The sequence below is a fragment of the Carlito syrichta genome, unplaced genomic scaffold (genome assembly GCF_000164805.1).
Source record: "Carlito syrichta isolate Samal-C Ts95f unplaced genomic scaffold, Tarsius_syrichta-2.0.1 Scaffold309316, whole genome shotgun sequence".
Classification (NCBI taxonomy): Eukaryota; Metazoa; Chordata; class Mammalia; order Primates; family Tarsiidae; genus Carlito; species Carlito syrichta.
Window position 1 is genome coordinate 46813 of NW_007253412.1, and position 20289 is coordinate 67101.

Here is a 20289-nt window from a genome sequence, read left to right on the forward strand (position 1 = left end):
ATCAGTGTTACACCACCATTACTCATTCTAATTTTTTCAATTGGCACAGATTTTAGAACTGTAAGGCATTAAACATTAAACAAAGGTTCAATAGAATAGTCTTACTCAGATACTAGCTTGAGAATTATTTTCAGAAAACATAACATCTGTAAAGTCTATTTCAGTGCTCTACTATATTTAAACTTTGATAAAATTCTTTCCTAAAAGATCAAGAGTTCTGTACAAAACTAGGAGCAGCAATATTTTTAATTACAGTTTTAAAAGTTAAGCTAACCTGGACCCTAGATTCACTGTTTGTAACATTTTACATGGCTCATATTTAATTAAATACGTACTTTGATTTAAAAGGTATCTAGGTCAGTTTGAATGAAGCCACAATTCATATAACTTTAAATTCCACACTTACCTACTATCTGTCCTCTAACTGTATCATTGTCATTTGGCCCAAGTTTGCATAGATCCAACCTCTGATCTATTTGAAATCAACAACAACAAAAATATATATTAAAAAGTTAGATGGTATCAGAGATTCTAACATCTATAGAGCGACAAATTTCCACAATCTATTGGAAATCAAACCTATCACTTAAAGAATGCAGATTTCAAAAATCATGAAACAACAGCTGGGCGTGCTGACTCACGCCTAGAATCACAGCACTTTGGGAGGCCAAAATGGGGGGATCACTTGATCCAGGAGTTCAAGACCAGCCTGGGCAACATAATGAGACCTCGTCTCTACAAAAGATAAGAAAAAAGAAAAAAGAAGAACTAGCCAGATGTGGTGATGCAAACACATGGTCCCAGTTACTCAGGAGGCTGAGGTGGAAGGATCACCTGAGCCCAGGCGGTCGAGGCTGCAGTGAGCTATGATCATGTCACTGCACTCCAGCCTGGGCGACACTGTGAGACTCTGATTCAAAAACAAACAAACAAATTAAAAAAACAAACAAAAGTATGTGCCTGCCACTTCAAGGGTTCAGTAATGCCGATATGGTTACATCACCAACACTGAGTTCCTTTCTCTCCAAGACTCTAGGACCACTCCGGGCTGAGCATTGGCAGGCCACTTAATAGCTGTTGGTCTTAAGCAATTTATCCCTGAGCCTTGGTTTTCTTCATAGTAACAACAGTAACTACCTCATATTTGTTAAGGATTAAATTAGATCATTACACAAAAACATCTCAGGATCGTGCCTGGCACATATGTGTTTGATAAATGCCAGTTGTTACATTATTATTTACCTAATAATCTCAAATGACAAACACAAAACATAAATATTAAGAAGAAGACAAGAATAAACTGTAAGAACTAGGCTCAAGTCAGTTCTGCCACTGACTCATTTAGGAGCAACTCACATGTTCTCTCAGATGCCTCACTGTAAAACAGGCGTGACACTGTGAGCCCTGGAAGTTATAGCAAGGTGCAATGTCACCACCGCATGTTGGCTTTCCTTTGATTTCTTTGATTTCTGTCCTTATAGCTTAATTCTTTCTTTTTTTTTAAGTCAGGGTCTCCGTAGCCCAGGCTGGAATATAACGGCATGATACTGACTACATCAACTGCCATCTCCTAGGCTCAGGCAATCCTCCCACCTCAGCCTCCAGAGTAGCTGGCCTATCGGTACACGCTACCATGCTTAGCTAATTATTTTATCTTTTGTAGAGACGTGGTCTTATTATGTTGCCGAGCTGGTCTTGAACGCCTGGGCTCAAGCACTTCTCCTCTCAAGTCCTGGGATTACAAGTGTGAGCCACTGCACCTGGCCCAAATTCTTTTACTAGTGTGTGCCATCTGTTTACTTAAACAATTGGAACTTGATAAAAGGAGGAGACAGTGTCTTAGTCTTTGTATTCTCCATTCCAGTTTGGTAGAGCACCACATCAGGTGTTCAACACATATTTGATAAATACGACCACACACGAAAAAAGTCAAACAAGTTAATACAACAAGACATTCACAAGCAGCAGGAAGAAACAGCCATGCCCTAACCACACAGCCCCTGACTATTCAGCCAAAAATAACGGGCACTCCTAAGCTGCCACTACCGTGGCCTTCCACAGAACAAGCCCTCCCCTCTGCTCAGCCTCCAACCCTCTAGTGCTCAGCCACTGCAGCACAGTACACCCCTTGCGACAGGCCTCTGGCCTTGTTTTCAGAGCACAGGGCCCATGCCCTCTCACCCTGACACAGCCAGGGTTTACAACAGTGCCTGGCATACCGAGGGTTCAATAAATGCTGGACAAAATGAACCAGGGATAATGCCAGGCATCTGAGTTCTAAGTTTTCAGTCTACCTGCTGGGTTGGGGAATAAAACAGTTCACTTTCATAGGCGGTTTGTTTTTTCTCATCCCAGTGTCTTCTCTTTCCAATTGGTCACTCTTCAGCCTAGAAATGTAGGAATTTCTCAGATGCCTTTAAAATTCCTTAGACTCAGAACTTCTAGCTCAATTTTCTCCCTTCTTTTTAACAGATCAATACTTACATATCTGGGCTATGACATCACACTACATGAAAAGGAACCACCTCTTAATATAGTTAACAGTCCATGCTAAATTTACTCTGTTTTTTGTTTATTAATTTCCTTAGCTAGAGTTTATGTGTTTAGCATGTGCATCGGGACTAATACCATAACAATGGCTAACAATATCTTTTATATTATATAAAAAATAATTCTCTAAAAACAAACACCAAAAAATCTGTTGAAAAAGATATTTCCAGTTGGGCTCGGTGGCTTTGGGAGGCTGGGGTGAGTGGACTGCCTGAGCCCGCAGGTTCGAGACCCACGTGGGCAACTTGATGAGACCTCATCTCTACAATAAATCAAAAAATCAGCCGGGCGTGGTAGCACGCACCTGTAGTTCCAGCTATTTGGAAGGCTGAGGCGGAAAGATCGCCGGAGCCCAGTAGGTCGAGGCTGCAGTGGCTGGGAGTGGCCACTGCACTCCAGTCTGGGCGACAGAGTGAGACTCCAACTCAAAAAAGAAAAAGAAAAAAGAAAAAGATATTTCTGGGGGGGAAAAAAAAAGATAGTTCTGTCCACATCCCAATGCAAAGGACCCCCCCCATTCTTTGTCAGCTGGTTACATGAATTATGCATATAATTGACAAGTCAACTTGTCAATCCATTATGAAAATCACTTCTAATGTCATGCCCTTGGGCTAATCTTCTAAATGTCCAGGCTGGTAATAAACTGAGGTATGGTTAGGTGGTTAGTACAGCGTGTCTTGCATTCAAAATACTACCTAATCTTCCTATAACTTCTGACTGTGTCACAGCACTTCCGTATGTCATGCACCATTCTGACTCCTCAATAATTCTCCTTTAACTGCCACCTTCAACACTCCAAGAACACTTTCACTCAATGAAAACTCACTTCATCTCACAAATCTGCCAAGACCAGAGAAGGATGTTAGACATCTCAAAGGCATATATGCCTTCACACCTTTCCTTTCCCTCTTCGGAATGACAATCATTTCTTAATACTCAGAAATTCACTGGAAGTGAAGCATCAGCTCTAATTCAGCTCTAGGTTTCACACACTTAAATGTTTCCCTTTTTTAAAGTCTACAGAATACATTTAGACCAGGGGACTTTTTACCCATGCTTCAGATACACACAGGAAGTTATGCCTTTGGAACCCTGCCAACATAAATACTCGTACATGTATCCTTTTAAATTTAACAAATAAGAGTGTCTGTCTACTCACAGCCAGTGTCTTTGAGGCGGTTGATGGCATTGGAGAGAAGGCGAACACAACCAAGAAATCCAGCTCCTTGTTTCTTATGGATCTTCTTGTGATTCCACACACTGATTGTAACTGAATCAGACTTTCCAATATACCTAAAGACAAAACACCTGCATGAGCAACCTGGCAGTTACAGGCAGTGGTGTAAGATTTTTCTGTGTGCTCTTTATATTCTAAAATCACAAATATGTTTCAGAGTCTGTCTAGATCATGCAAAATACATTTTGAGTTCAATCAATCCACAAAAGTGAATTTAAATAGTTTTAAATTATAAAAGTAAAACCTAAAAAATAACTTTAAGTGTATCTTTATCACATCTGCCACTCTCAACATGGGCAACAATTTTTGCTAGTAAAAAGCTATCTTAGTAGCTAGTGTCTTATAACTTAATCAAGGGAGTTTACAGTGATTACTTCTCTCTAAGAACGAAAATCTTCAAAGAGCTTGTATCACAGTCACATTTTGAATACATGTCAAATATACAACCTACTTTTCCAGGGGCATTGTCAAGGCTGACAGACCAAAAATCTGACCTACCTGCTATATTTTAAATGCTGTGGAACAAAAGCTGCTTGTAACGCTTTTCCCCTGCGTCTTCCTGTGTGCAGGCCTGAGTAAGCAGCACTCGTAGAGGTTCACTTCGCTGCCTGCAGACAAGCAGAGCAGGGAAAAGCGTGACTGTCCTGTCTGTGCGGTGCCTGCATGAGAAAGCTCCACCCATGCAAAAAGACAACAGAGTGACAGAATTCTATCAGGAGGACCCTAGCTCCATTTCAATAACTCTAAGAGGTCAAATTTTTGGTCCAGCAACCTTGATCTTAAAGTATTACTCAATAAAACAGCAACATCTGAAAAATTCACTTAGCATACAGAAACACCTTAAACCACGTAAATGAGGGGAAAGTTTCTAAATAAGAAACACGGAAGGCACACTTGAGCCCCTGGACCCAGTTGTGCCTAAAAAATGCCCACTCCTGGGCCTTTAATTACAAAAGTACTTGCATTCCCTTTCTTAAAATGAAGCTCATTTGCATTTAGTCTCTGTTGTTTGCAAATGATAAGATCCAGAGTAAAACATCATTCAGTATCCATGTACCAATTTTCAAATACACCCACCAGATCTACCATGGCATGTATCTATGCACGCCATGTCCAAATTCTAGAGCCACAATCATGTGTTTAAGAGCTAAGTCACCCCAATATGTTTTTTAAAACATATTGAACCAGTTTCCCAGCTAGTAAGCCTGTTTTCAGGTATGCTGAATAGTGACACCCAGGCCTCAGGGTAGCCCCCATGGGCTTCTGCAAGAACTTCATCTGTTCAGCACAGTGTGCCATGGTGCACACTGTGCACATTTTTAATGTGTACCAGAATATGAAAAGTTGGGAAGCATTGCACTAAACTGCAATAAACATCTGCTAAGGATGGACTTCTAGAAGACAGCCTAACTCTGAATTACTAGAACTCAGAATTATGAATTATATTGTAGTACTAAAGTGGACATGTCACAAACATTCTGCCCAAATATTCCTGGGTCAAAAATTAATCAGAAATACTAGTATTTCTTATACCTAGAGAAATATAAGTTCTCACCTTCAGGAAATCCTCGTAATATAACAAACATGGCAACATAAAAGAACAAGTTAATCCTTTTATAATTGTAAATTCCAGCAGGGCTTGGTGGCTCAGCCTGTAATCACAGCACTTTGGGAGGCTGAGGCGAGTGGATTGCCTGAGCCCACAGATTCAAGACCAGTCTGAGCAACTTGGCCAGACCTTGTCTCTACAATAAATAAAAAAAAATTAGCCAGCTGTGGTAGCACATGCCTATAGTTCCGGCTTCTTGGAAGGTGGAGGCAGAAGGATCACCTGAGCCCAGCAAGTTGACGCTGGGGTGGTCATGAGCGTGACACTGCACTCCAGCCTGGGCAATGGAGTGAGACTCTAACTTAAAAAAAAAAAAAAAAAGAAAAAGAAAAGAAAGTTCTGAGGGGGAACCCCAGAAAAACCAAATTTATTTATTAAAAAGTGTGTATTTATTCTTGCATGTTTAAACTTCAGTCACCTTCCTAGTACTCTGTTTGATGCAATACACCTATTGAGAAGCTTTTTCCACTGGTCCAAACAGTTTCTGAACTTGTCCATTTTGATGTTTTTAGTGCTTTTGCTGGTTTTTGCTTCACCTCTTCCACACCGGCAAAATGCTTCCCTTTGAGAACTTTTTTCACCCAGGGAAACAAAACAAAAGTCGCTCAGGGAGAGAGCCCGTGAACAGGGAGGATGGGCATGGGGGTCGTGCCATTTGGGCCAAAAACTGCTGAACGCGCGACGGGGTGTGGGCAGCTGTGCTCATAAATCGCTCATCGTGAAAGGGGCAGATGTGTTGAAAGAATCTCAGGAAAAAACTCACTGAAGCTGAACGCAGCCTCTCACAACAATGCTAGCTGGTACACTGATGCCAATGGGTTCCTAAACACTCACCTACCTAGCAGGGAAAGCCGGTACTACAATGGGACTGCCCTCCAAAAAAATTAATTCCAGGTTTTTTTGGTTGCCTCTCGTAAATAGAGGGCTCAGGGGTTCAAGACAGCCTGGGCAACATGGTGAGACCTCGTCTCTACAATAAAGCAAAAAATTAGCCAGGTGTGGTGGTACACGCCTGTAGTTCCAGCTACTTGGAAGGCTGAGGCAGAAGGATTGCCTGAGCTCATGGTGGCCGTAAGCGTACCACTGCACTCCATCCTGGGTGACAGAGTGAGACTCTGACTCAAAAAAAATAATAAAAAAATACTTGGGCTTCACTAACAAATATATGATGTATAAACAAGTTTCAGGACATTCTATTGAAAGGGATACCTCATAAGCAAATCCAATATTACTATTACCATATAGACCAAATATGATATATACACTCAGGATTTTGGGCTAAAATTTAATTATTAGGCTTTTGTCTGTAGACTTAGCCAATTAAAGGCAAAGATTCTGCAAAATGACCCCAAGTGTTTCCCTGACCTTTTCCCCTCCAACATAGCACCCTGGTTAGAAACAGGAAAGAAGTTCCTGGTAGCCAGTTAATATCAACTGTAAAATAAAACCTAATAAGCAAATGAAAAGATGCTCAACATCAGTTAACAGGGAAACACAAATCAAAACTACAGGGAGGTCCCACTTCACGCCCACAACAATGACTATAATTTTTTTAAAGGACAATAACAAATATTAGTAACTGAGGGATAAAGAAGACATCCTGAAATCTTCCAGCTGAAAACAAGTCATAAAAGACCCATCAGCAATACTCTAAGTCTGCGCTATCCGAAACAGTAGCCACCAGTCACTCACAAGACTATGAGCACTTTCAATGCGGTTAAAAGGCATAATCTCGAGGCCAAGCGCAGTGACTCACGCCTGTAATCCCAGCACTATGGGAAGCCCAAGCAGCAGGACTGCATGAGCCCAGGAGTTTGAGACCAGCATAGGCAATATAGCAAGACCTAGTCTCCAAAAAAAAAAAAAAATTAATTAACTAATTAACAAATGTGGCTAGTCCAAACTGAGAGAGGCTGAAAATAAACCCCTAATTTGAAACACATATGTGCATACACATGTATTATCACATAAATACAAAGTAGCTCAGTGTTTGTTGAAATGACAATATGTTAGATACTGAATTAAATAAAACATATGATTATACCTTATTTCATTTGTTTCTTTTTGCTTCTTTTAATGTGGCTACTAGAAAATTTTAAATTAAAGACAAGTTCCTATGTATGGCTCACATTATATTTCTACTTGTCAGCACTGACCTAGGCCTAGCAGATCACGGAGCAGCAGCAACGTATTCAGCACCTGCAGGGGAAGTGATAGCTCACCTAGAAGTCTATTCTCATGCAAGAAGACAAAATGCCTTTTCAGATAAGATCTCAAAAAAGTTTTTCCCATCTCTTTACTTTCTCGAAATGACAATGGAAGACAGATTTTACCAAAACAGGAGGAAACAAACAACAACAAAAAAACCACAGGAAGTCACTGGACCTAGAAAAGACAAAAGAACTTCCCAACAGAAGGACAAAGGCATGTCCCAGGACAAGTACTTAGCAGGTCCTAGGGAACCACTGCCAGGCTGGACAGAGGCTCTGGGGATTTCCTAGGGATAACAAAGCCAACGGAACACCCGATGGGACTCGACATAAAGGGGAGTCTGGGAATTAATGAGAGAGACAGAAAACTAAACAATAGCAAAAGCAGTTATTAAAAACAAAAGTTGTCAAGAAAGAAAATGCAACTTGGCCCTGCTATGGATATTTACATCATCACAATAATGCAAACACGGCACAAAGATTTAACAAAAAAAGGTCATATAATTATGCTGAGGGATGGAGAAAGGAAGCCGCATGCAAGTGTGGTGGGAATGGGGATGAGAACGCCACTTTCAAAAGCTGAATTATCTCCTCAGGTAGGAAGTGTTTAAATCCTTAAAACTAAAAAAAAAAAAGAAAAGAAAAGTGATGCTGTAAGATAAGCCACAAATCTAGAAACAGAAGAAAATGCAGCCCAAGTAAGGAAAGCAGCTACCCTGTGAACGGAAATCAGGAATGAGCATAGAGCAGGGAGGGGCTGTTCTCCACAAGAGCCTTGAAGTATCACTTGTCTTTTGCAAAATGTACGTGCACGCCATGATTACAACAAAATTCAGAAGGAAAAAAGTCACCTGCACAGAAGCAAAAAGAAGGCCTCTGCGTGCAACCCCAAGTGTGACTTAAGGTTTTGTATTGATAATCGGCCTAAACTGAATTGACGCCTATATTTAACGGAAACAAGGGGGAACTGCTCTATGCTGTGTGCCCACCTCATTCTGCTCCTCTCAGGCTTGCTGGGCACCTCACCTTCAAACCCACGATAAGCCGACGCACCTCCTCACTGGGCATGCACCCCCTCTGGGAAGACCAAACCACAAGACAGACGAAACTCAGACAACTCCCACGACTCTTTTCAAAGACTGCATCAAGGAATGTTAATTCTGCATCTCGTTTCCTATATTGATTGCTTCCACCTACAGGTCATAATGCTGATTCCACTTCGGATCGAGGGTGTTCCTCACAGTGTCTGTGGAATGGCACTGCCCGGATCCGTCAACCACCACCTTAGCAAATGGATCAGGAAGCCCTGTGGGAAAGGGGACGGTTTTTAAAATTAATGAACATTCTGACATGGGAGATAGGTTAATTATATAAAGATTACCATTTACTACAAAACAAAAGATTATTCCAATCTATAATTCTTTTCAAAACGTTTAACATTTAGCCATAATGTCTATTTTAAAACAAACATTAAAGGTAAGTATACATTAAACACTAAAACTATTTTTTTTTTGTTCCTATCTACCCAAGTCTAGAGGCCACCTCACAATGTGGAAGTTTTTATATTCATAGGTCATCATCACCCCTTTGCTGACTCCAGGAAGGTGAATGCTTAGTACATTCAAGGCTCTCTCTTCCCTACTGTCTCCTAGCAGCTCATTTAAAGAAAGACATTATTAAAGGTTCTCACCCGGGATCATGGGCTACAAACAAATCAAATCAGTCAAGAACTTATACTGAATAATGACCACAAGTGATGAGAGGCTGGCTGAAACAAAAGATGTAATATTATGCCTTAAAAGAGCTTACTGTCTAATTGGGAAAATAAAAATACACAGAAAAAAAAACCCTGAGAATAAATAAGTGTTTCTGGTCCTGATTACAATGTAAATATAACACTGTATCTAGTAATTTCCATATATCCTTTAATCCTGGCAACAATCCTATGAGGCAGACACTGTTATACCTACTGTACTGATGAAGACACTGAGGCACAAGAGAGTTAACTGACTGGCCCAAGGGTACACAGCGGTAAGCGGCAAAGCCATTGTCTGGATCAGGAATCAGACACATACCCACACACACGGTCTGGCTCTCAATTTCATGCTCTTAGACACTATACCTCCCATCTACTAGGAGCTTCAGCAGTGACTACAAGGCAGAGCTCAGAAAAACAGGAGGACGGCTTGAATTCAAGCAGTGAAAAAAGGGCTTCAGTGAGGGAAGGAGAAGGAGGCTCCTCTGGGTTTTACAGAACAAATAGGAAGAGGAGGACTTTCCCAGCAACGTGAAGAGCGCCACGGAGGATGTGGCAATACAGGGTGGTGTCAGGGGCTTGGAAGAAGCCAACCAAAGTGCCTGTGCTACGTGTGAAAGCAAACAGCATCAGAAAGCCGGGCGCAGACTGGCGGAGGCCAATCCAAGAGCCGCGGTCGGTCTGGAGCTGGTGTGGACAGTCCTCCTTCTACCAGTAGTCATACTGAGGCACCCAAGGAGAAGGAAAAGCTAGAGGCCCGAGCCCACCTATGATGCTGCCATAATGACTCAACGGTAGGATGAGACCCCAAACTGGGAAAGCTACATGAAAAGGGAAAGGACAGTTCAAAGAACTACTCTGGAAGATGTACGACGAATTAGCAGGGCACTCAAAGATAACACCAAGTTTTCAGTCCAAAGCAATAATAAAATAGTATCTTTTGACAAAAATGTAGACGTTGTTAGGAGAAAAAGGAGGAACTAAAAATGTTAACAAGATAAAAAGTGACAATCTACATGTTAGCCATACAGTGGATTTCCTGTGGCAAGTTGAAAATACTAGAACAAAATGGTGGTGTTGATGACTAAAGAAATTTCCCAGTCTTGCTATCTATGCTAATTTTTTTCTGTCAAGATACTAAAATTTGCCAAGATTCAAGGACAGGAGGAAACACCTCTCAGTTCCCCGATTCTATGATTCTGTGATCTTCAAATAATAATGGAAGACCAAAATCTAAGTGTTAAGTTTTAAAGAAACTTGGTAAGTTAGGGTATCAAATCTATTTAACTATGTTGTTCTTGAAGTGTAGTACTAGTCATACTATTTCATTAACACCAAACCATTTTTAAATGTGTTTAATGGAAGAATACTTTTACCTCTACCTTCAAAAACACTAAGTATTTTCTCCTGGAAAGAACTCATTCTATCTTGTTCTCTTGATTCTACTATCTAAATAAACATATCAATGTATATTTGTAAGCAAAAAATGAAATTTTTTAAAATCACATTTATAGCTTTCCCTCTGGAAATATAACTAGTTAAAGAACTAAGGAGTCCCACTATGCGGAATATACCCAGAGGAACTCAAATCATTCCACCAAAAAGATACCTGCACACACATGTTTGTTGCAGCTGTATTTACAATACCAAAAATGTGAAACCAACCATGATGCCCATCAAAACTGTACTGGATAAAAATATGTGGTACATATACACAATGGAATATTATGCAGCCATAAAGGACAAACATAAGGACTTCGTAGCAACTTGGATGGATTTAGAGTCTATCATACTCAGTGATCTATCACAGAAACAAAGAACAGAGTACCATATGTTCTCACTCATAAGTAGACCTTGAACAATGACCATACTATAAGAAAGGGACTGGCAGTAGTGAGAAACCGTGTGTGGGGGAGGTGAGTTTGGCACATGAGAAAAACTGCCAGGGGAGAGAAGGGCACACACCTCATCAACAAGGGTACCTGCATAATGAATGAACATTTGTATACCTAACCCTGAACTGTACCCCACATCTTTAAAATAAAAAGGGGGAGAAAATGCAATATTACAAAATTCCAAAACCCTTTCAAAATTGGTAAATTTATAAGCCTCATAAGATTCATAAAATGTATCTAAGGAAAAAAAGAATTAAGGATTAAGAAAAAAACAACATTTTTCTACACAAAACTCTAGGTGTGTTCTCAGATCCTTAATGAAGTAGGAAAGTCTGAGTCCCAGCCTCCTATGTATTTCTTCTGTTAAATAATACAAGCCACAATACACATTCAATGCTTTCACAAAAAACACCTGGGTTTCAACTTAGCCTGATTCTATTATTACAAAAATTTAGCTCAAGAGCCAAATTACTCTAATATGGTCAAAAGCCATCAAGTTTTCTGAAGTTAGTGAGACCCCTAGTGGTAAGCATAAAGTGGTTAAAGTAATTTTCTGTATTTTAAAAAATTTCTCCACTCTCCCCATCAATTCTGGGTCATATAAAACTGCTGAATATCAAGAACCTCCATACTCCACGAATGCACTTGATGAGTTACAAATAACGAAATAACAATTTCAGCTTAAAAATGTGTTACCTTCCAAAGAAAACAAAGCTTTATTGTTGATCGAGGAAAAAAAATTCAACCAACCCAACTGGTCCTAAATGACTTTTATCTATTTCATCACCCTATTGTCATGTTTCATATTAAAATTTACTTTTCTCATTCAACACAATTTCAGCCAAATTACAAGCAAAAACTTAACTATATTTTACCATAAATAATAACTGACCAATAAACACACACGCATTAAGTTTAATTAAACAATTCAGGAATTATTAGTTTTCTCTGACTAATGTGGGTAACCTTAACTTGTAACCAGGTCAAAAATATTCCTAAGTGCACATGTAAATCTACCACAGGAGGGATCTGGAACCTTGGTTAGTCAGAATCGGAGAGCTACTCCCCCAAGCTGACTCCCCTCTGCAGGGTTTTTGTCTCCCTTTCCCATTCTGAGTTTTGAAGATAATCACACAGTCCCCTAATCTTCTATCCCTAATGCAAGCTCATACTCTTAGAATTTTTATCAATTTTTGCTGTCTAGATGGATAAAAAAGGGAAAAGATTTCCTGCCTTTTTTTTTTTTGGAGTAGACGTCTCACTCTGTCGCCCAGGATGGAGTGCAGTGACACAGGGTCACTGCAGCTTTGACCTGCTAGGTTCAGGTGATCCTTTCACCTCAGTCTCCAAGTAACTGGAATGACAGGCACACACCACCATGCCCGACTAATCTTTTGATTTACTGTAGAAATGAGGTCTCACCAATTTGCCCAGGCTGGTCTCAAACCCCTGGGCTCAGGCAATCCTCTCGCCTCTGCCTCCCAAAGAGCTGGGATGACAGGCGTGAGCTGCCACGCCCAGCTTCTTCTTTCTTTCACCTACAATTTAAGGACAGATAAAGACCATATAAGGAATAACAACCGGCTCTTGGAGAGTTACAAAAAACTAAGACTCCTCTAGACTTCCTAAAAAAGCTGAGACCACTTTGGGAGGCCGAGGCAAGTGGATTGCCTGAGCCCGCAGGTTCAAGACCAGCCTGAGCAACTTGGCGAGACCTCATCTCTATAATAAATAAAAAAATTAGCTGGGCGTGGTAGCATGAGCCTGTAGTTCTGGCTACTTGAAAGGCTGAGGCAGAAGGATCGCCGGAGCCTGGGCAACAGAGTGAGACTCCAACTCAAAAAGAGAAAAAAGAAAAAAAGAAAAGCTGAGACCAAACTATCTGAGGCTCCAGAGGATGGAAAGGAATCTACCCAGGAAGGCCGGGGAACCAGACGGAGACTGTCTTCAGACCCAGCAGAGGTCTCAGTGGGCAGAGAAGCAGCTGCTCTCACCCCCCTCCCCTCCTCCCGACCCTGTCCCCCAGCCCATCCAATCCCATTCCCCACTTTGCACTCCCACGTAAGGATGGCATAAAAAGCACACCTCTGCTATCAGCAACAGAATGAGCCAGCTGCGCCTGGGAAAGAACAGTGACTGGTAGCAGCAGAGAGGGATGGGGAGGTCTGGCCTCAGGCTCGGCCACTGGGACAGGCTTCTGGGGGAAGGCAGTGGTATGTTAACTGAAGACTGCTTACCGTTTTCTTCCTATGTTCCAAATGGTCCTATTCAATTGAGTTCCCATATGAGCACAAAGACAGCCATAAAAATTCTTAACTATACCATTTTATAAGACACTATTTTATAAACCATAATCCAGGCTCTACGCTGGAAAAACTGGAAGTCATAAATTTCAAGTGAAATGAATTAAGCACAATTTTAAAATACATCGAGAGCTGCTTATTTCTTCTCATTAAACTATTGTCACATGAAAATAGACAGCACACACAGCCTGTTCTTTCTGGCTAGTAGGATTTTGGAATTTTAAAATCTAATGAATCTTCGCTACTCCAATTTTAAATATTTTCCATATTAAATTGTGTTGGCTATAAAAACCTGTTTTAACTAAAAGTGCTATCATTTTTCATCAATAATGTAAAGCTACTACAAGGTATGAAATCACAGGAGAAAGACTATTGACATCTATGATGAGCACTTCCCAATCCTCTCATAAAATCCTAAATAATCCTAAATAAAGCCACAACGATTCCACAGTAGATTGGTAAGTACACTATACACGCCCAACCTCTGCCCTGGAGTCTGCGACACAGATCAGATGTGGCAGAGATTTCTTTCCTACACTCTGCAAATTCCAAGCAGGCTCGGAGACTTTCCTACCTTCCAGTGAATACTGACTTCACGGGTAAAACTTCCCTTAAAGTTTAAAAAAGGAAAAAACTGTTCACAAAACAATGTCTCAAACTTTTTCTAGCATTCTAGTAGTATGCAAACCTTCAATATACACTACACACGTGAACATATACACCTGCACACAAACACACCACACCCCCCACAAGCATGTGGGAGAGGTATAACACCAGGAATGGGACCGTGGCTAAGTGGCACAAAATCCTCTAAACAGTGGCATGCCAGATGGCTCTGAACCAAACATGTATGACATGACACTGGGTACATTTCTGAATAGAGAAATCCCTAAAACAGACAATTCTGAAAATGCTGTCCAAAAAGTCTACGCAGAATATACAAGATTTATATTTAAAGTTAATTTACTTACGGAAAAAATCCTTTTTCACCAGGTTTTTTGCACAGAGTACTGTAAAGGAAACAAAAAGTACATGGGAAAAATTAAAATAAAATGGTAAGAATGCACTGTTACATTTTAAAACACTGAAAACAGCAGTGGATAATTAAGCCTTAACTACAGCAAGGTATGAAATATGATCACATACTTTCATTAAATACTAGTCAACAAAAGACAGCTGAGTCAGCGGTTGTAACTTTTGCAAGGATCACAAGAAACAGCTGAGGGCAAGACAGTTTATAAATCTGATATTCTAATAAGACAGGAATTAAATTCCTTATCTTGCATCAGTATCCATTCTCAAGAGAAACTCAGTGGCAATGGATAAAACAGTTTCAACTAGGAGATACATAAAGTCAGGTTGTCATATCTATTTTAAGGATGAAATAATCTTATATTGAAGAGGATCACAAATAAAGATAAATTAAAGGTTTCCTGATACAGAGATTTTTTTTTTTAAAGTTATGTTCTCATCTCAATGCCACAGAAACTTCACAGGAAAGGTAAATTACCTTCCCATAAATCCTCAGCTCAGTGACAAGATAGGTCTACTGTATCTTTTTTTTTTTTTAATTTTAAAGATGTGGGGTACAATATAGGGTTAGGTAAAAAATGGTCATTGTACAGGTAAAATCTGGGCCTCACTTTGGTCCCCACTTCACCTGGCTTGAGATCAGGTGCCCTTATTGATGAAGTGTGCCACACTCCCCCCACTCCTGGCAGTTTCCCACTAGGGAGTTTCCCACGAGCGATTCCTTTCTTACAGTACTATGATCATTGTTCAGGGTGGTCTACTGTATCTTTTAAGAATTAAGCGTTAACACACTAAAGCTAGATATCACATATCCACATTTATCAGGTTACCTTGTGTTAAATTACTTGCATAGGTATTTGCACAACCTTGTGAATATACTAAAAACCACTGAACTACACACTTTAAAAGAATAAATGTCATAGTATGTGAATTATACATCAACTTAAAAATTACTGCTTACAGAATCATAAATTTAAACTTATCCAATTCAAATGATACAAGAGAGGAAAATGCCAATTTTCATATACTTAAATGCTAATTTATAAAATATCTATGATATAATGTTTGATTTTCTACCCACTTCTACTCACAGTTTAAATGAACTGTTCAATTAGTTACAATTATTAGAAGCTTAGTGTATAAAAACTCATTTGACATAAACTTGGAAAGGAGTCTAAACAAATAACTAATCACTTTAAAAGTTCAAATAAAAATCCTTTTGAAGACAGATGTCATCAGTAAATAAATAAAATTATTAAATAAGAACAAGGCATTGACTTACTAGTCAGAGTCCCTTAGGCCATGTCTTATCCAACCATGCAAACCAGAGACATAACTAAGAATACTAAATCATAATCCAGACTTAGAAGAACTCCTTCTCAAACTGTTATCATATAAATTGAATACTCAGGATCGGCCAGGCATGGCGGGTCATGCCTGTGATCCCAGCACTTTGGAAGGCGGAACAGGACTGCTTGAGCCCAGGAGTTCAAGACCAGCCAAGGCAACATAGTGAGACCCTGCCTCTACCCAAAAAAATAAATAAATAAATTAGCCAGGCGTGGTGATGTGAGCCTGTAGTCTTAGTCACTCAGCACGAGGCTGAGATAGAAGGATCACCTGAGCCCAGGAGGTGGAAGCTGCAATGAGCTGTTATCATGCCACTGCACACCAGCCTGGGCAACAAGAGATGCCTGACTCAAATTTTAAAAAAGAATACTCAGGATCAATACTACACAACACACATATACACACAAATCCAATTAAAATCTTCAATTTCCATGAGTTTATGTTTTTTTTTTTTTGAGTTGGAGTCTCACTCTGTCGCCCAGACTGGAGTGCAGTGGCCGGGAGCCTCGACCTGCTGGGCTCCGGCGATCCTTCTGCCTCAGCCTTCCAAGTAGCTGGAACTACAGGCATGCGCTACCATACCTGGCTAATTTTTTGATTTATCGCAGAGATGAGGTCTCACCAAGTTGCCCAGGAGGGTCTTGAATCCGAGGGCTCAGGCAATCCACTCACCTCAGCCTCCCAAAGCACTGAGATTACAGGCTGAGCCACCGAGCCCGGCTGTGATTTTATGCTTTTTACACCACTACCCTATGATTCAAGAAATGATCTCACCTCTGACTTAAGAGAAACAGAAAACATGAGATTTCCTCCAGCTTATTGCCAGCACACCTGCAAACTTGTTGATATCATATTCACTTCTTTCTTCCTCCTTCCCTGTGCATTATTCGCTCTCCTAAGACTATCCTTCTACCTGGGCCCAGGATCACACCTCTAGCCTTCCACGTCCACAGGCTACCTCTGTCTTGTCCCCACTGCTGACTGCCTTGCCATCATGTAAAGGCTGACCCAAGGCTCCCCCAGCCATCATTCACCTCTCTCTCTCATAATGATGCTTCTTCGACGAACTGTCTACACTTCTGGACTCTACATCTCTACCTCCCACTAATCCCTCGATCACTGACTGCAATTTGCCTTCCTCCCTCACCACAGCCCTAAACCACTGCTCCGAAGTCCTGGGGACCTAACTGCCAAGTCTACCCAATGGGCCCTTCCCCCTTACTGCGCTTACTGACCACCCCCTCTTCTGGTTCTGCTCAAAGCCATTCACGTGGCTTTACACAGGGCACAGGTCACATCCTTTCTTGGCCAGGTCTTCAGTCATGCCACAGGCTGGGGTCACTCCTGACTCTGCTCTGTGTCCCCTTCCGCTGTATAACCTGAGAGTCGCGGGTACCCAGTTTTGGAATTATATGTCAACTGCTACATTTATGAGTTTTTTTGTGTGATCTTTTTTTTTTTGAGTTGGAGTCTCACTCTGTCGCCAGGCTTGGAGTGCAGTGGCACACTCATGGCCACCCCAGCATCGGCCTGCTGGGCTCAGGCGATTCTTCTGCCTCAGTCTTCCAAGTAGTTGGAACTACAGGCGCGCACTACCATGCCTGGCTGACTTTTCATTTTTATTGTAGAGATGAGGTCTCGTCAAGTTTCCCGGGATGGTCTTGAACCCACTCAGGCAATCCACTTGCCTCAGCCTCCCAAAGTGCTGGGATTACAGACTGAGCCACTGAGCCCAGCCTATGAGTATTTTTCTGGGGAGAGAATACACATCTTTCCTTTGAGAGAGTTCATAGTTTAAACAGACTTTTTTCTTTTTTTTTTTTTCTCCCTGAGTAGGAGTCTTACTGGAGTGCAGTGGCACAATCACGGCTCCCCACAGCCTCCCAACTCCTACTCCTGCCTCAGCCTCCCAAGCAGCTGGGACCACAGGAGCAGGTCACTTCGCCTGGCTATGTAGAGATGGGGTCTCCCTGTGTTGCACGGGCTGGTCTTGAACTCCTAGGCTCAAGCAATCCTCCTGCCTCAGCCTCCCAAAGTGCTGGGATTACAGGCATGAGCCACCATGCCCTGACAGTTAAATAGACTCACAGAACTCTTCTTCTGTCTTGGAAAATAAAATTTGAAGAACCCCTTTTCCATATAGTCTCCCTGGTCTTTACAATTTACTCTATGGTCATCAGGACACCTAAATCTGAAGAAAAAAAAAAAGCCCCACCCTTAGCTCTGCCCAGATCAGAAACCTCCATAGCAATCCTCACCATCCATCCCTCTTCCTCCCACCTCCTGGCAGTTACTAACTCTAATAAATTCTGCCTCTGAAACAGCCCTCATCTGTCCATTTCTCTCCATTACCATGCCACCACCTTTCCTTTTCTTTTTCTTTTCTCTTTGTGGGGACCTACCTGCCAAGTCCACCCAATGGGCCCTTCCCCCTTACTGCGCTAGCAGTGTGGAGACAGAGGTCTCACTTTGTTGTCCAGGCCAGTCTTGAACTCCTGGCCTCAGATAATTCTCCCACCTCAGCCCTTCAAAGTGCTAGGATTGCAAGCATGAGCCACCACCTCAGTCCAGGCCACTATCGGCTGCTGTCTAGGTAATTACAGCCTCCTGATCAGTCCCCCACCTCAGGCCTCACAGCCCTCCAGCTCTCTACACTGGACCCCCTGTGGTCTTTCTACAAATCCAGTTGGCTGCCGGGCTCGGTGGCTCAGACTGTAATCCCGCGCCTTGGGAGGCTGAGGTGAGAGGATTGCCTGAGCCCGAGGGTTCGAGACCCGCCTGGGCAAGACCTCATCTCTACAATAAAAATTTTTAAAAATTAAAAAAATTAAAAAAAAAAAAAGAAAGCTGAGGCAGAAGGATCACCTGAGCCCAGCAGGTTGAAGCTGTGGTGGCCATGAGAATGACACTGTACCCAGCCTGGGTGACAGGGTGAGACTCCAACTCAAAAAAAAATAAAAATAAAAAAATTAATAAAAATCCAGTTAAGTGTTTCCATCCATTTCTCTCCCTCCCATCCTCAAAACATGCCAAAGCTCTCCTGGCCCCAACGAACACTGGTGCCGATGCTGCTCTCTCTGCTCGCAGCTCCCCCAGCCCGCCAGCCTAAGGCCCAGCCACACGCATCTCTCCCCTTCCCAGGGGTTCACCGCCCACCTCCAGCCTTCAGGCCGCTCCTCTGCCAGCTCCATTCTCCCAGCCTCCTCATGTCCTCATCTTCACAGAAGTCACACCCAGCCCAGGCGCACACCACACTGCGTGTGACTGCTGAAGTGCAGGTGCCACCGACGCCAAGAGGCAGGTAGCTCCACACAGATGGGCCTCACCTTAGTGTCCCCAGCACCAAGGCCACATGCATGTGACACGAGACAGGCTCTCAAGAGGTATTTGTGGAATGAATGAAATAGCCTCCGAAGCAACCTAAGGGGGTTTTTTATACTATATAACAAATAAAGTACCAATTCTTATATAATCATAATTTTGACTTATGAAATCTTATTTTTATCATTTCTCTTTATTAAAGCATACTTATGTGGTCATCATGTTAAACTTTCTTTGAAAAATCACAAATAAGATGCTGCTAATGTCTGTTTCAGAGAATCATTGAAAAGTCAAAAGAGCAAATAACTTTAATCACATTCAAAGTTTATGAAACGAAACTGACTTTTAGTAATCAAGAAATTAAGGAAAATCAGCAGGGTCCCAGAGGAAATAAGATTAATTTAAAACAAAAAAACACCAGGATGGTCAGACTGCTATGCTTAATGTTGGATTTCAGTAGCTCCAGTCAGTTTTTGTTTAAATTATTTAAACCCTAGAAGCAAAACCTCTTATCTGCGATTTTTAAAAGGGAGGCTGTTAAACATGACCTTGAGAACTGGTAGCTTTATCTGTGTCAATAAAACAAGCCGCTTCCCCACCCTGGAGCCTCTACTGCACTGCTCTGAGTCTTGGGAATTCACCTCAGGGACCAGGGTCCTTGGCCTTTCCATCCTCAATACCAATTACTGGAGCCCAGCAAATGCTCAGAGACTCACTAGTGTCAACATGACACAATCCTGATCATGTCACCATAACCAATTCTCAGCTAAGGAGGTCTGTATCACTATCTCCTGGAGGATGTACATGCACTATTATAAGGTGATTTTATATCAAAAGAAAATAAATCTATCATTTTTTTGTAACAGAAACTATGGGAAAGAGAACTAAGATGGGGGGGCTAGGGAGGGGTGGCCTTGAGGGGAAGTTCCATTTTCCTAAATGTTTCTTAAAGGAGACAGACAAAAATAATGTTGAGAACTGCTGGGCTGGATCACAGGAAGGACCTAGCAGGAGAAACACCTACCT

The 20289-nt window shown here is 41.6% G+C and overlaps 1 protein-coding gene across 1 annotated transcript in view; it reads right to left on the minus strand.

The window, feature by feature from the left end:
* Window positions 1–19133, minus strand: part of SMURF2 (SMAD specific E3 ubiquitin protein ligase 2) — a 64987-nt gene extending 45854 nt beyond the window's left edge. The window contains exons 1-5 of the mRNA XM_021717138.1: window positions 18998–19133; window positions 14532–14570; window positions 8804–8912; window positions 3710–3843; window positions 407–472 (exon numbers count right to left, since the gene is read on the minus strand). Coding sequence (XP_021572813.1) covers window positions 407–472; window positions 3710–3843; window positions 8804–8912; window positions 14532–14570; window positions 18998–19133 — 484 coding nt within the window. The remainder of the gene's footprint in view (window positions 1–406; window positions 473–3709; window positions 3844–8803; window positions 8913–14531; window positions 14571–18997) is intronic.
* Between the last annotated feature and the right edge of the window lie 1156 nt (window positions 19134–20289).